General features: G+C 43.3%; 1 protein-coding gene and 1 long non-coding RNA gene across 8 annotated transcripts in view; one reads left to right on the forward strand and one right to left on the reverse strand.

The window, feature by feature from the left end:
• ODAD2 (outer dynein arm docking complex subunit 2) overlaps window positions 1-7,548 on the reverse strand; it is a 183,169-nt gene extending 175,621 nt beyond the window's left edge. Inside the window, exons 1-3 of one of the 3 annotated variants that reach the window (XM_082740870.1) lie at window positions 7,151-7,260; window positions 6,266-6,360; window positions 3,202-3,464 (exon numbers count right to left, since the gene is read on the reverse strand). In XM_082740870.1, coding sequence (XP_082596996.1) covers window positions 3,202-3,425 — 224 coding nt within the window. In that variant the 5' untranslated portion in view covers window positions 3,426-3,464; window positions 6,266-6,360; window positions 7,151-7,260. Of the gene's footprint in view, window positions 1-3,201; window positions 3,465-6,265; window positions 6,361-7,150; window positions 7,261-7,477 lie in introns of those variants that run through there. The other 2 variants (XM_082740871.1, XM_082740869.1) reach the window with 2 other exon arrangements.
• LOC309869552 overlaps window positions 7,370-12,382 on the forward strand; it is a 130,424-nt gene continuing 125,411 nt past the window's right edge. For all 5 annotated transcript variants that reach the window (XR_014314251.1, XR_014314252.1, XR_014314253.1 and 2 more), the window contains exon 1: window positions 7,370-7,462. This is a non-coding gene — a long non-coding RNA (uncharacterized lncRNA). The remainder of the gene's footprint in view (window positions 7,463-12,382) is intronic.

Raw genomic sequence — 12,382 nt, forward strand, 5'->3', positions numbered from 1 at the left:
GTTCTCCCAAAGAAGGAGAGAAGAATACAGGTAGTAACATTTTCACTGAGTGATTCTGAACACTTACGCGGTTTCTAAATTTCCCAAGGTCCAGTCTAATGAGTCAAAGCAACTCAACTCTGTGCTCCACCAACAGATGGTGTCAATCATTGGAGGGTATCATCTGTCCTTAGCTTAGAGGGACTTAGGCTTCATTCTGAGGTACCTTAGAAAGATCAGTAATCTCATCCTGTCTGATCAGAACAAAAGCAATTGAAAATGGTAATATAAGGAGACCTAAGATTTCCATCAAAATGAAAGTGGAGCTATTTTTCTCCAAAACATTGAATATGGAGAGATGATGACAAGTGTTATTAAATGACAAAGAGCTGTACATTGGAAATGATTTTAAAGGAAAACAACGCGTCATCTAACGTGTGGAAAGTGACGTGTCTATCTACTCAACAATGACCCTCACAAAAGAAGATGGGCAATGAAATATAAAACCTTTCCAGTGCCGGATGAGTGGATTGGTTTCGACGTTAGATCCTTGTTAGACTAATTCAGGAGAAGGCTGATCACACTTTTACTGACTGTTACAAAGAGTGCATCTGGAGATGCACAACATCAAATGAGAAATCAGGCCATACGTGTAAATACAAAAGACATCAACAGAAGGGCGTAGCTTGCTTCTTTCAACAGAATTTCCAAGCAGATATAACCAACTTGTTTTAGAACAAGAAGCTGAGAGAATATATATTCCCAAGAAGAAGAATTGGCCTAAATATTCTAAAATACCCAAGAACATTCTGGCTTTGGGAGAAACATACCCAGGGACTCCAAGCTCAAAGCTTTTATGATGACTAAGGTATCTGTATCTATGTGGACTTATAGGCCTGAATCCTATTTGAAAGGATAGCAGTTTCCCTGCTTTAAATAAGTGAATATAAAGTGTTCTAAGGACCAACAGCTAAGCTAGAAGAGTGTATGTGGGCAAAGAATGAGGCAGCTGGGGCTCTTTTAATAATACATTTTTGGGGCATCAGGAGAGGGTGGTGGGGTTATGGACATTGGGGAGGGTATGAGCTATGGTGAGTGCTGTGAAGTGTGTAAACCTGGTGATTCACAGACCTGTGCCCCTGCGGCTAATAATACATTATATGTTTATTAAAAAAATTAAAAATTAAAAAAATAATAATCATACATTCTTCCAGCCATTGAAGGCATCTCTGGTCTATATCACTTGTTATATTACTAGACATAATATACCGAGTGGCTATGGGTTGCTAACAGTTCTTTGATTTGGGGAGTAGAGCAAGGAGAATGGTCAAGACTTGGATGTGTAAACATTTGGTATTTTCTACTAGTATCGAAATTTCAGCTGTATCCTTTGCTTTCTTCGGGACAATCAGTACCTACCTGTTTTCATCAAGCCACAAAGGGATGGTTTCCTTCAAATACAACAAGTGTTACTCTAAGATCCTTCTTTTCCCTTCTAACATCAGAGATATCAACCATAAAGGCCAGAAACAAGAACAATGGATAGAAAATGGATATAGAGGCACAAGGAAAAGTTGCCCTGCCAATTTGACAGAAGGAAGATAATCAAGGGGCAGCTGGTTCAAAACACACATGGTGCCAAAATGTGGAGACATCCTGCTTAATAGGGACCAGTGTGTGTGAAGACTGGATGCAGAATTATAAGAATGGAAATAGAGCAAAAAAAAAAAAAATCAGACAAGGACAAAGAAAGAGAAATAGTGATTTAACTGAGGTGTGTGTAATAGCCCACCTAAGTAGGTCATAGATATGGTCATACATGTACTTGCAATGCAAAATAAGGACAGAGGCAAGATACAATGACAGTCATGATATTCCTCTGACATCTGCTTTAAATCCATCTTTGTGTTAAGTAGTTCCTATGTTTTTGAACTACAGGGTTTTGCAGATGAGTTCATCTTTCAAAGGTCAGGAAAAACGATGTGTGACACTAGACTGAACTGAAGTAGGAGCAATAAATAACGGCAAGCACTTTGGGAGGAAGTGACCGTAGGCACAGATAGATATAAAATTCAATTAAAAAAAAAAAGACACCAGGAAATTCAGAGAGAAGGTAATCGTTAGGGCAGAACCAAAGCGCTCTTGAAATGCAATTCAAGAATGGCTTTTCAGTTCTAAGAATGAAATTCAGAGTTTATTCTCACAAATAACCCCAAAGGGAAAAAATGGAAAAGGCATTTCTAGGGAGCTGAGGCTGGTTAGTGACCTGTCTTGGATAAGGTCAGGCTTTAAAAGCTCACATGTGGGGGGCGCCTGGATGGCTCCCTGGGTTAAAGCCTCTGCCTTCGGCCTGGGTCATGATTCCAGGGTCCTGGGATACAGTCCCACATCGGGCTCTCTGCTCAGCAGGGGGCCTGCTTCCTCCTCTCTCTCTGCCTGCCTCTCTGCCTACTTGTGATCTGTATTTGTCAAATAAATAAATAAAATCTTTTAAAAAAATAAATAAAAGCTCACATGCAAAAACCAGGGAGGAACACGGTGACAGAAAAGAAGCTCCTAGTGTCTGAAAGTAGAAAATAAACTGAAGCTGACCAGAACAACAGAAAAGATTTACATATGCATATGCAAATTAGTCTTTTATAATTACGATTACATTTACATAAATACATATATATTTTACCTATGTTCTTTGCAAGAGCTAAGTTGATAGCCCCCTGTTTGAGGTAGAGGTAGGATCTTTTTTAAAATCTCAGAGTTGGAAGGTTCTCATTTGAGGACAATACTAATTGTCAAAAATTTGTAGTAGTGAGCAGAATTTACCACTCTCTCTCCACCGCCCCAGGAATTAGGAGATTTAAATACCAGAGGGGATTTTGTCTCTATCCGAGATCACAAAACCAATGGCTACTTGCACCTGGAGGGTGGAATGGGTGAGCAGAACGCCCAAATATGAAGCAGAAGCTAATTCTGGGAGTGTGGTGACCTGGGGAAATGCATCCCATATCAAAAGAAATTCAGATAAGAATTTAAAAATTAGGTGAATACTGTGTTGGCCAAACAAAATATCCTCAGATTCACCTGAGTGCCTCTCGTCCACCATCCCTGGGTCAGAATATTTCTTAGACTCACAGATGTTAAATAACTTGCCAGAAACCTACAAACCCATTAACAGAAATATGTACAATGACGATACTAGTTGCTAGAAGCGATTCACCGGCTTACCTGACTATATATCCCGATTCAAACGCTGAGGGGTCCAAGTTTGTTTTCCATTCAAGTGGTTCTACAAAAACATATTTTGCCTCTTGGGGATGTTTGTAGATAAAACTCTCCACGAACATCATAATTTCTTTCAGTATGGCCTCATTGAGAGGAGTGATTTCCAAGGTTCTGGTTCCGTAACCTGCAGCAGTCCACTGCGCAGATTTCCTCAGAGCCACACCCATGGGATCCGTCAAGGCTCGGATCTGAGCTTAGCACACACACTGCAGGGGAATGGAAAGAGAAACAGAGGATCGCAAGCCCCTTTTCCCCAGAACGGTTCTCATTTTCAAGCCTTTTATTTTCAAGCCATCCAACCCACATTCTGCTTATTAATTGTAGTGGCTGATTTTTTAATCTTCGAATTGCTCTTTAATGCAATAAAATAGTTCCTTGTTACTAAGCCAGATCTAAGGAAAAGTGATGGGCGGGGCGCTTGGGTTTTCCAATATCTGTCTGCCCTGAAGCTAAGTTACTTTCTCATTTCCCTGGGCCTAAGAGGGGAAATCCAAGTCACTGGGCAGCAAACAGAACTAGAGAACTCCAAGGGTGGAAGGAAGAACTGGGGGGTGGTCGCCTGGAGGCCTTTGGTCCGCAGGTGTGCGGGAGCCGGAGGTGGTGAACAGCACTCCTCCCAGCCAGGGCTGCTCATCGTTGAGAACCATGCTGTTAAACTGAACTCTGTTATTCTGACTTTTTAAAAAAATTCATTTTTATTTAAATTCAATTAACATATAATGTATTATTGCTTTCAGAGGTAGAGGTCAGTGCTTCAGCAGTCTTCTATAAAACCCAGGGCGCATTACATCACCGGCCCTCCTTAATGTCTATCCTCCAGTGACCTCACCCCCCACCCCTCCCACCTCCAGCACGGACTTTCCTTTAAAAAGAACATAGTATCTGTAACATTAAATAAGAGCCAAGTTAGAAAGCAAGTTCTCACTGTGAACATTCAATGCTTTGTTCCTTGATAGTCTATACTTTTTGCTCTTTAGGAATCATTAAAGCCCTCCAGAATATCAGACCACTTATAAAGTCAAATGTAGAATAGAATTAGCCTTCCCCCCCTGCTCTCCCCCCCCCCTCATTATGACTAAAGCTTAGAAGTACCAAGACTCTACAGAAATAACTTGGAGATTATGGGGTTTGTACTGTATTCAATCTTGATATCCAGTAACAGGACACCTAGATCAGTGGTTCCCAGGGAAGCAGTACTCATAATACAGAAGTGTTATAAAAGACATTTCATTTTCAAAGTGTTAAGAAGGGGACATCATTGACATTAATGATGAGGACCAAGCATGTAGGATGTCCAGCAATGTGCACGACAGAAAGAATTATGCCACAATCTCCAGGCATCTAGCAGGTGAAAGACTTCAGATAAGTAATACCTGTGCTTAGAACCTAGCTCCACTTTACAGATAATCACAAAGTATTTTCCCCATTGTTTTGATATACACTGAATTTTCCGGATTGCAACTATCATGTAAGTCAAAGGAAGGTTGTACATACTTTGTTTTATATAGAAGTCTACAGAGAGCTCAGTGTTTTGGAAAAGCATGCCATTGATGGCCACGCTGATCACGCCATTTAAGTTTCAATGACATGTTTGTATCAGCCTACATCTAGAGCCACTGCATTCACAGTAGGTAATTCTATGTAAGGAGGGAGCCTCTGACTACTTCATTGCATATTCTAGTATAGTGGTACCTGAGCATTTCCATGCTGCTACTGTATTATGATGATTTACCTTTTAATTTTCCTTTATTTTACAGTCAGCACACTAACAGCATTTAAAACTGTGCATGTATGTAGAATTATTATCTAGGATTTTGATTTTGGAGTATCAAAGTAGGCATTACAAGACATTTGTTATAAAAAATGATACTCCTCAGGGCTGAGAATGGCTGATATATGTGTATATAAATATGCATATATTTTTATATCTGTATATATATATTTATGTCTGTATATATTGCTAGTAAAATAAGATGTATACAACTAGAATACAAACTTTTTTGTGCATTTATTCTAGTATTCCAGTAGTTTGTTTCTACTGCTTGATTCAGAACACAAAAGCATATATTGATCTTATACGTAACACTGTTGATTTGCCCAATATTATGAGAGTGCAAGGTAAGTACAAATAAGTTTATTGTATAAGAAAGTCCTGGGTGCACAGTTCTGTTTTTAATCTTAACTATACCATTTGTTTCAATGGTTTTGTAAAACTATGGCGTGTGTATCATTTCCTTCTTGTACTATCTTAAAGGAAAATGTGGACGTACACAGATTACACAAGAATGTAGCAGTGAACATCCCAGACAGCAACTTCCTGGGAGAACTTTAAAAAGAGCTAAGAAATGCAAAAAGGTCTTTTCATCATGATAAATTTTTACACAAAAGTAACTGTAAAAAAACTAACTAACACTTTTGGATCATTTCAAACTGTTTCTCTAAATCTGGTAAACCAGGAGCTGCAAAAATGAACCAGCTTGATTTGAGAAGGCAGTTTAGCAGAAGGTCCAAGAAAATTTCAGGGGGGCCTAGGACAATCCAGAAGGCATATAAAATATTATCGGGGGGGGGGGGGAATAGAACAAAATCCCAAACAAGACAAGATATGTTAAAAAAAAAAAAAAAGGCTTAAAAAATACTTTGTAGGCTTAACTGAATAAATTTTAAAAAGAAAACAGGGTAATCTAGTGTTTTTCATGCTAAGTCTAGGAAATTTCTAATGGTTTCAGAACTACAGAACTACAACATTTATTCCACTAATTCCAGAGGTGTTAAAAAATGGTCAGTATAATTCAGGTAAAAATACAAAACACTTTTTATCAAAACGGGTTGTTCCCCGGTTTCTCCCCACGGTCAACCCAGGTGTCCTTTTGGCCCAAGAACCATGGTTGCAACGAATACATATGAATACATAGTACATATCTTTCAGGTGCGATTGTTAAAAGTTTAATGATTAACAGGAAAAAAGTTTTTATGCATGTGTTTGCATAAATTGAAAATCACTTACATTCATTTTCTCTACGAATTCTCATTTTCTGTACTAATCAAATCGCTGTAAAGAATTTTTCTTTTTCAAGGGCTAGTGGCAAGCTTCCTGTTATCCTTAATAAAATGAAACCCGTCCGTGAATAATTTCTGTAACATTTGAGCAGAAGCAAACCCGAATTCTTTATGAAGCTCGGGGGAATGTGAGCCTCCACTCTGAGATCTAGAAATGCGGCTGGTAACAGGGGCCGGGCGTCAGGGCGCACCCTGGCCTTGCGAGAATGATGAAGCTACAGAAAAAGTTACATTTCAGGAACTGGCATGAAGAGCGCTCTTAATCAAAGTACACTCAGCCCCTATGGGGAAACCCGCGCTGATGGCACCCACCAGGCGGGTGACGAGCGTTAGAACTGAGACTCAGTGTCTAGGGATGAGGGGTGAGGAGGACGGGCAGGAAGGGGCAGGCCACGAAGACGGGACAGCTAGAAGGAGGCACAGGCGCAAGGGCGGAGGAGAAAGGGGAAGAGAGGCAGGGAGTGGACCTGAGAAGCAGAGAGAACGGATAAGGAGGAGATGGGGTGCTGCAGGGGGATCGAGGGTGGGAGGGGGCTCGGGGGCGAAGGAGCAGAACGTGGCGGGGCAGGGGCCAGGTGTCGGCGGGGAGGCAGGGGCTCGGTGCGGGAGGGAAAGAGAAGGCAAGGGGACGGATCTCGGGCCCGAGGGGAGAAAAGGGGAGAGGCGGAGGAGACCGAAGCGGGGGCCCGAGAGACGCCCCCATCTCTCGAACCACGCGTTAGGCTGCAAGGACCCCAGCGCGGGACGAGCGCGAGCTGCGGGGCCCGGGGCCGCAGGAGCAGCGGCGAGTCCCCCCCCGGGCGGCCGCCCTGCGCCCACCCGCCGCACTCACCTGCAGCGCCAGGCTCCGCGCCTCCTCCGCGCGCGGCCCGTTGCTAGGACGCCAGGTAAACACCCGGCGGCGCCGCGCGTCGCCGCCCCGCGGAGGGAAGCTCCGAGCCCGCCCACCGCGCCGCGCCCGCCGCGCAGCTGCGCCCAGAGCCCGCCCCGCCCGCAGCCGCGTGCGCCCCGGCCGCCCCGCGCTCCCGCACGCCCCGCCGCCGGCCCGGGGGACGCCCGCAGCCGCTGCTCCCCGCTGGCGCCCCCCTGGAAACCGTGCTTCCGACCTCCTCCTTCCAGGACGCGTCCTGACTCGCGCCACCAGGTGGGAAACGTTTACCTTCGCGAAGGCCCCCCCGCGGCGAGGGGCTTGAGCCGCAGATGAACGCGACGGAAAGCAAATAGCTTTCGGTAGAAACACCGTTTTATGTGCGTCCCCGCGTTTCTGGACAGGGGTTCTGCCGTGTTCCATACGGGGTTCTGTGTACCCTAAACCTTCACTGAGTTCGCAGAGTATCGCAGGGGCTCTCGCCGGACGTCTGGGGCCTCAGTGGGCTCCTCCGGAAAGCACCTGCGGTAGACAGACGCGAGGACTCCGTGCAGAAGCAGAAACTGATCTTCAGGAGTCTAGTTCAGGGAACTGACCCGAAATGAGAACGGTTCCCCCTGTTTTTAAATGCCTTTTACCTTTTCCCAAGATGGCCTTAGCCTCACCTGTAGGCACTTCTCCCAACAAGAGTCCCAGCTCTGAAAAACCAGAAGGGGCTGAAGGAGTGGAAAAAAGAAACTATTTGGAGAAAAAAATAAATAAATAAAAGCGAGCAAGAACAGTATACTGTCTTCAGGGGTAGAGTGTTTAGAGACGGGTCCTGGATCGTTTAGGGTGTTGGCGTGTTTAGGAACTAGAACTAGATTCTTTTTCTAAAGTCAAAGACACAGATACAAATGATTTTAAGTTATTACATGTTAGGGTATTGTCCTGGCTTAAAAGCAGAGCCTTTGCAGAGACACACAGAGAAATGAAATAGATTAGGCTTTTGTTTGGAGTTTTCTTTTTTCTTTTGTTTTCTTTCTTTCTTTTCTTTTTTCTTGTTGTCTTCTTCTTCCTCCTCCTCTTCTTCTTCTTCTTTTTTGAGTGTAAAACTTGTTGGAAGTGGAATCATTTTGCCTAAAGTAGCCTCTGCCTCCAACAAAGCCTAGACTTGCAGTGAATCAGAAGGGAAGATTATATGCTAATAGGTATACAATCTGAAGGGAGCCCTTCCAGAAATGAACAGATGACACTCTGAGACAGCTGCAACACCGTATTTATAGAATGAGGCAGGTCACACATTGGTGAGGGTCAGAATCCACCCTTCAGAGGGTTGCTGAAACAGTCCTGGAGCAGAGAAATTTCTCTGGATGTTTTCTGTCACTTGCACATTTTAACCAGCTGTATTATGTGAGAGAGCATTACTGAGCCCGACGTAGAAATTAGTCAGAGATCTACAAATTCAGGACACCTGACCTTGATTTGCAAAGCTGGAGAAAGCCAGACCCACCAAGATCTGAGTAGCCATGTCCTCATTTGTCAAATTCAGGCCAGGTGTTATGATCTACTATTGCTTAATCTGATGGCAAAATTTTAATTTATTAATCCTGAGATTGTGCAAGAAGGAAAGATCATGTAATAATATCTGTAGAATTCCCAGCTGGCTTCTTCCAGTTTTACCTTGCCTCGTTGGAGTTCTAAGTGGGCATGCCTCAGTTCTGGAGGCTGTGGACTGCCTAGACCCCAACCACCAACCATCCCCCTCCTCTATGCTCTGGGCTTAAATGACTACTTCTCAGAGAGTGCTGACCACCCAAACTAAAGAAGTCTCCCAGTAGGATTTGTCTTGACTAGTCTGTCTTACTGCCCGTTTGCTCCCTCCACAGTAAGCTCCATGAAAGGGACCTTCCTGTCCCGCCTCAAGTCTCCATCTCTAAGATCTAGAAGAGTGACACATGGAAAGAGTAAAATTGGTGAATCCCCTAGACAAAGATCCCTTGCTACCTGGAATTCTTTGTTGAGCCAGGCACGGAAGAGTGAGGCTCGCATTTCCTCAGACATAGTTGATAGAACCCACGGGATGATTCTGAGTGGCTGTGTTCAGGAAAGAGCCTTCAACACGGAGAGCCTAGCTAGGGGTTTGCTGCAGCCAAGGACTTCCTGGCACTGCCTTCCTAAAGTTTGGACATGGGACCCAGTTCTGCCCGCTGGAGCTTTACTCCTTTGGACAGAAAGTCTGTCAAGGATTCTGGGAAAGACTGGAGAGTAGTTGGCCCTTCCCAGCAGCTTTACGTCAGCTACATATGCTCCCTGAGAAACCACCCACCCTGGCTCAGACCAGCTCAGCTCCTCTGTAGAGTTCAGGCACAGATTCCGTGTTATAATCTGCAATGGCTGTCATAACAAGGCACCACACACTGGGTGGCTGAAGCCACAGAAATTTGTTGTCTCACAGTTTTGAAGGCTGGAAGTCCAAAATCAAGGTGTGAGCAGGGTTAGCTCCTTCTGAGGGCTGTAAGTGAGGGACCTATTCCAGGCTTCTCTCCTTGGCTTATAGATAGCCATCTTCATATCCACATGACTTCTCCCTGTACACCTGTCTCGGTGTGCAAACTTTTTGTAAATTTGCAAATTTTGCAAATCTATATTGGATTAGAGTACACTCTCATTATCTCATTCTAACATAATTCACTCTGTACAAAGCCTAGTTTCTCGAAGGAGATACTGGGAATTCAACCTATGCATTGTAGGACTTCAGCCTAATTCAACACATAATATTACATAAACAAAAAAGTCAGCAGCTCTTCGGGGCCCATTCTTCTGTGTTGAAGTAGGGCCAACCAGTGTGAAGCAGCCAGAAGAAGCATGTACAGGCCTGCTTGAGTGTCCAGTACCTTAGTCACAAAGAGCCAACACAGGAGCAACTTCATAAGGCTTGCTGGAAAGTACCATCACTTACACTGTACAGTATTAGGGATAAGTCTCATTGAGGGGAAGGATTTTCTCTCCATGGAATTTTTCAAATTTCGACAGAAATTCTGATGACAGAAAATAGTGTGAAGTCTGAGGAAGTCCTAAGGACCAAATTTGCCAGATCCCGCCTTCCATTGTAAAGACCAGCCATCAGACAGCTTCAGTTGTCTTCCTGTGCACAAAGATAGCTCTCAGTGGATCACTTCTGACCAAGGTCCATGGTCTGGAAATGAAATGGCTCTTTCTCCTTAGATTCTCACTTTCTAGACCATCAGTTGATTCCATTAATACTTGCTTTTGGCTACCAACATGTGCCAGGCAGTCTTTTAGCAGATCTAGGGTGTCTGAATTTGGGTGTTGACCAAAAAACAAACAAACAAATAAATAAATAAAAATACTCCATTAAAGTCTATCGAGAATCTGGAATAGAAGGAAGGTCAGTGGCATGGAGCACAGTAAACAGTGGAAGCAGAGTGTAGGGCAGAAGAGGATGAACAGGTGGGCAAGATTACATAAAGTAGGTTTGAAGCCATGACAAAAGAGTTGGCTTTTATTCCAGGAGCAAATGAAAGCTGTTAGGAAGATTTTTTTTTTTATTTTTTATTAACATAGAATGTATTATTTGCCCCAGGGGTACAGGTCTGTGAATCATCAGTCTTACACATTTCACAGCACTCACCATAGCACATACCCTCCCCAATGTCCAGAACCCAGCCACGCTATCCATCCCCCAACCCCAAGAAACCCTCAGTTTGTTTCATAAGTTTAAGAGTCTCTTATGATTTGTCTCTGTCCCAATCCCTTCTTGTTTCATTTTCTCCTTCCCTGCCCCTCCACAACCCCCAGCCCTGCCTCTCAAATTCCTCATATCAGAGAGATCATATGATAGTGGTCTTTTTCTGATTGACTCTTTTGTTCAGCATAATACCCTCTAGTTCCATCCATGTGGTTGCAAATGGCAAGGTTTCATTTCCCTTGATGGCTGCATAGTATTCCATTGTATATAATACCACATCTTCTTTATCCAGTCATCTGTTGATGGACATCTAGGTTCTTTCCATTATTTGGCTATTGTGGACATCGCCTCTATAAACAATGGGGTGCATATGCCCCTTCAGAACCCTACATTTGTATCTTTAGGGTAATACCCAGTAGTGGGATTGCTGGGTCATAGGGTAGCTTTATTTTCAACTTCGTGAGGAACCACCATACTGTTTTCCAGAGTGGCTGTACCAGCTTGCATTCCCACCAGCTGTGTAGGAGGGTTCCCCTTTCTCTGCATCCTCTCCAACACCTGTTGTTTCCTGACTTGCTAATTTTAGCCATTCTGACTGGTGTGAGGTGGTAGTTTTGATTGGTATTTCCCTGATGCCAGGTGATGTGGAACACTTTGTCATGGGTCTCTTGCAAGAAATTTGGTTGTCTTCTTTGCAGGAATGTCTGTTCATGTCCTCTGCCCATTTCTTGATTGGATTATTTGTTCTTGGGTTGTTGAGTTTGATAAATTCTTTATAGATTTTGGACACTAGCCCTTTATCTGATAAGTCATTTGCACATATCTTCTCCCATTCTGTCAGTTGTCTTTTCTGGTTTTTTTTTTTTTTTGATGTTTTGGTTTTTTTGACTGTTTCCTTTGCTGTGCAAAAGATTTTGATCTTGATGAAGTCCCGATAGTTTATTTTTGCACTTGCTTCCCTTGCCTTTGGCAATGTTTCTAGAAAGAAGTTGTTGCTGCTGAGGTCAAAGAGGTTGCTGCCTGTGTTCTCCTCAAGGATTTTGGTGGATTCCTTTCCCACACTGAGGTCGTTCATCCATTTTGAGTCTTATTATTGTGTGTGGTGTAAGGAAATGGTCCATTTTCATTCTTCTGCATGTGGCTGTCCAATTTCACCAACACCCATTTGTTGAAGAGACTGTTTTTTTTCCACTGGACATTCTTTCCTGCGTTGTTGAAGATTAGTTGACCATAGAGTTAAGGGTCCATTTCTGGGATATCTATTCTGTTACATTGATCTATGTGTCTGTTTTTGTGCCAGTACCATACTGTCCTGATGATTACAGCTTTGTCATAGAGCTTGAAGTCTGAAATTTTGATGTCACCAACTTTGGTTTTCTTTATCAGCATTCCTCTGGCTATTTGGGGTCTTTTTTGGTTCCATGTAAATTTTAGGAATATTTGTTCCATTTCTTTGAAAAAAATGGATGGTATTTTGATAGGGATTGCATTAAATGTGTAGATTG

Source organism: Mustela nivalis (genome assembly GCF_964662115.1).
Source record: "Mustela nivalis genome assembly, chromosome: 7".
In the NCBI taxonomy this organism is placed as follows: domain Eukaryota; kingdom Metazoa; phylum Chordata; class Mammalia; order Carnivora; family Mustelidae; genus Mustela; species Mustela nivalis.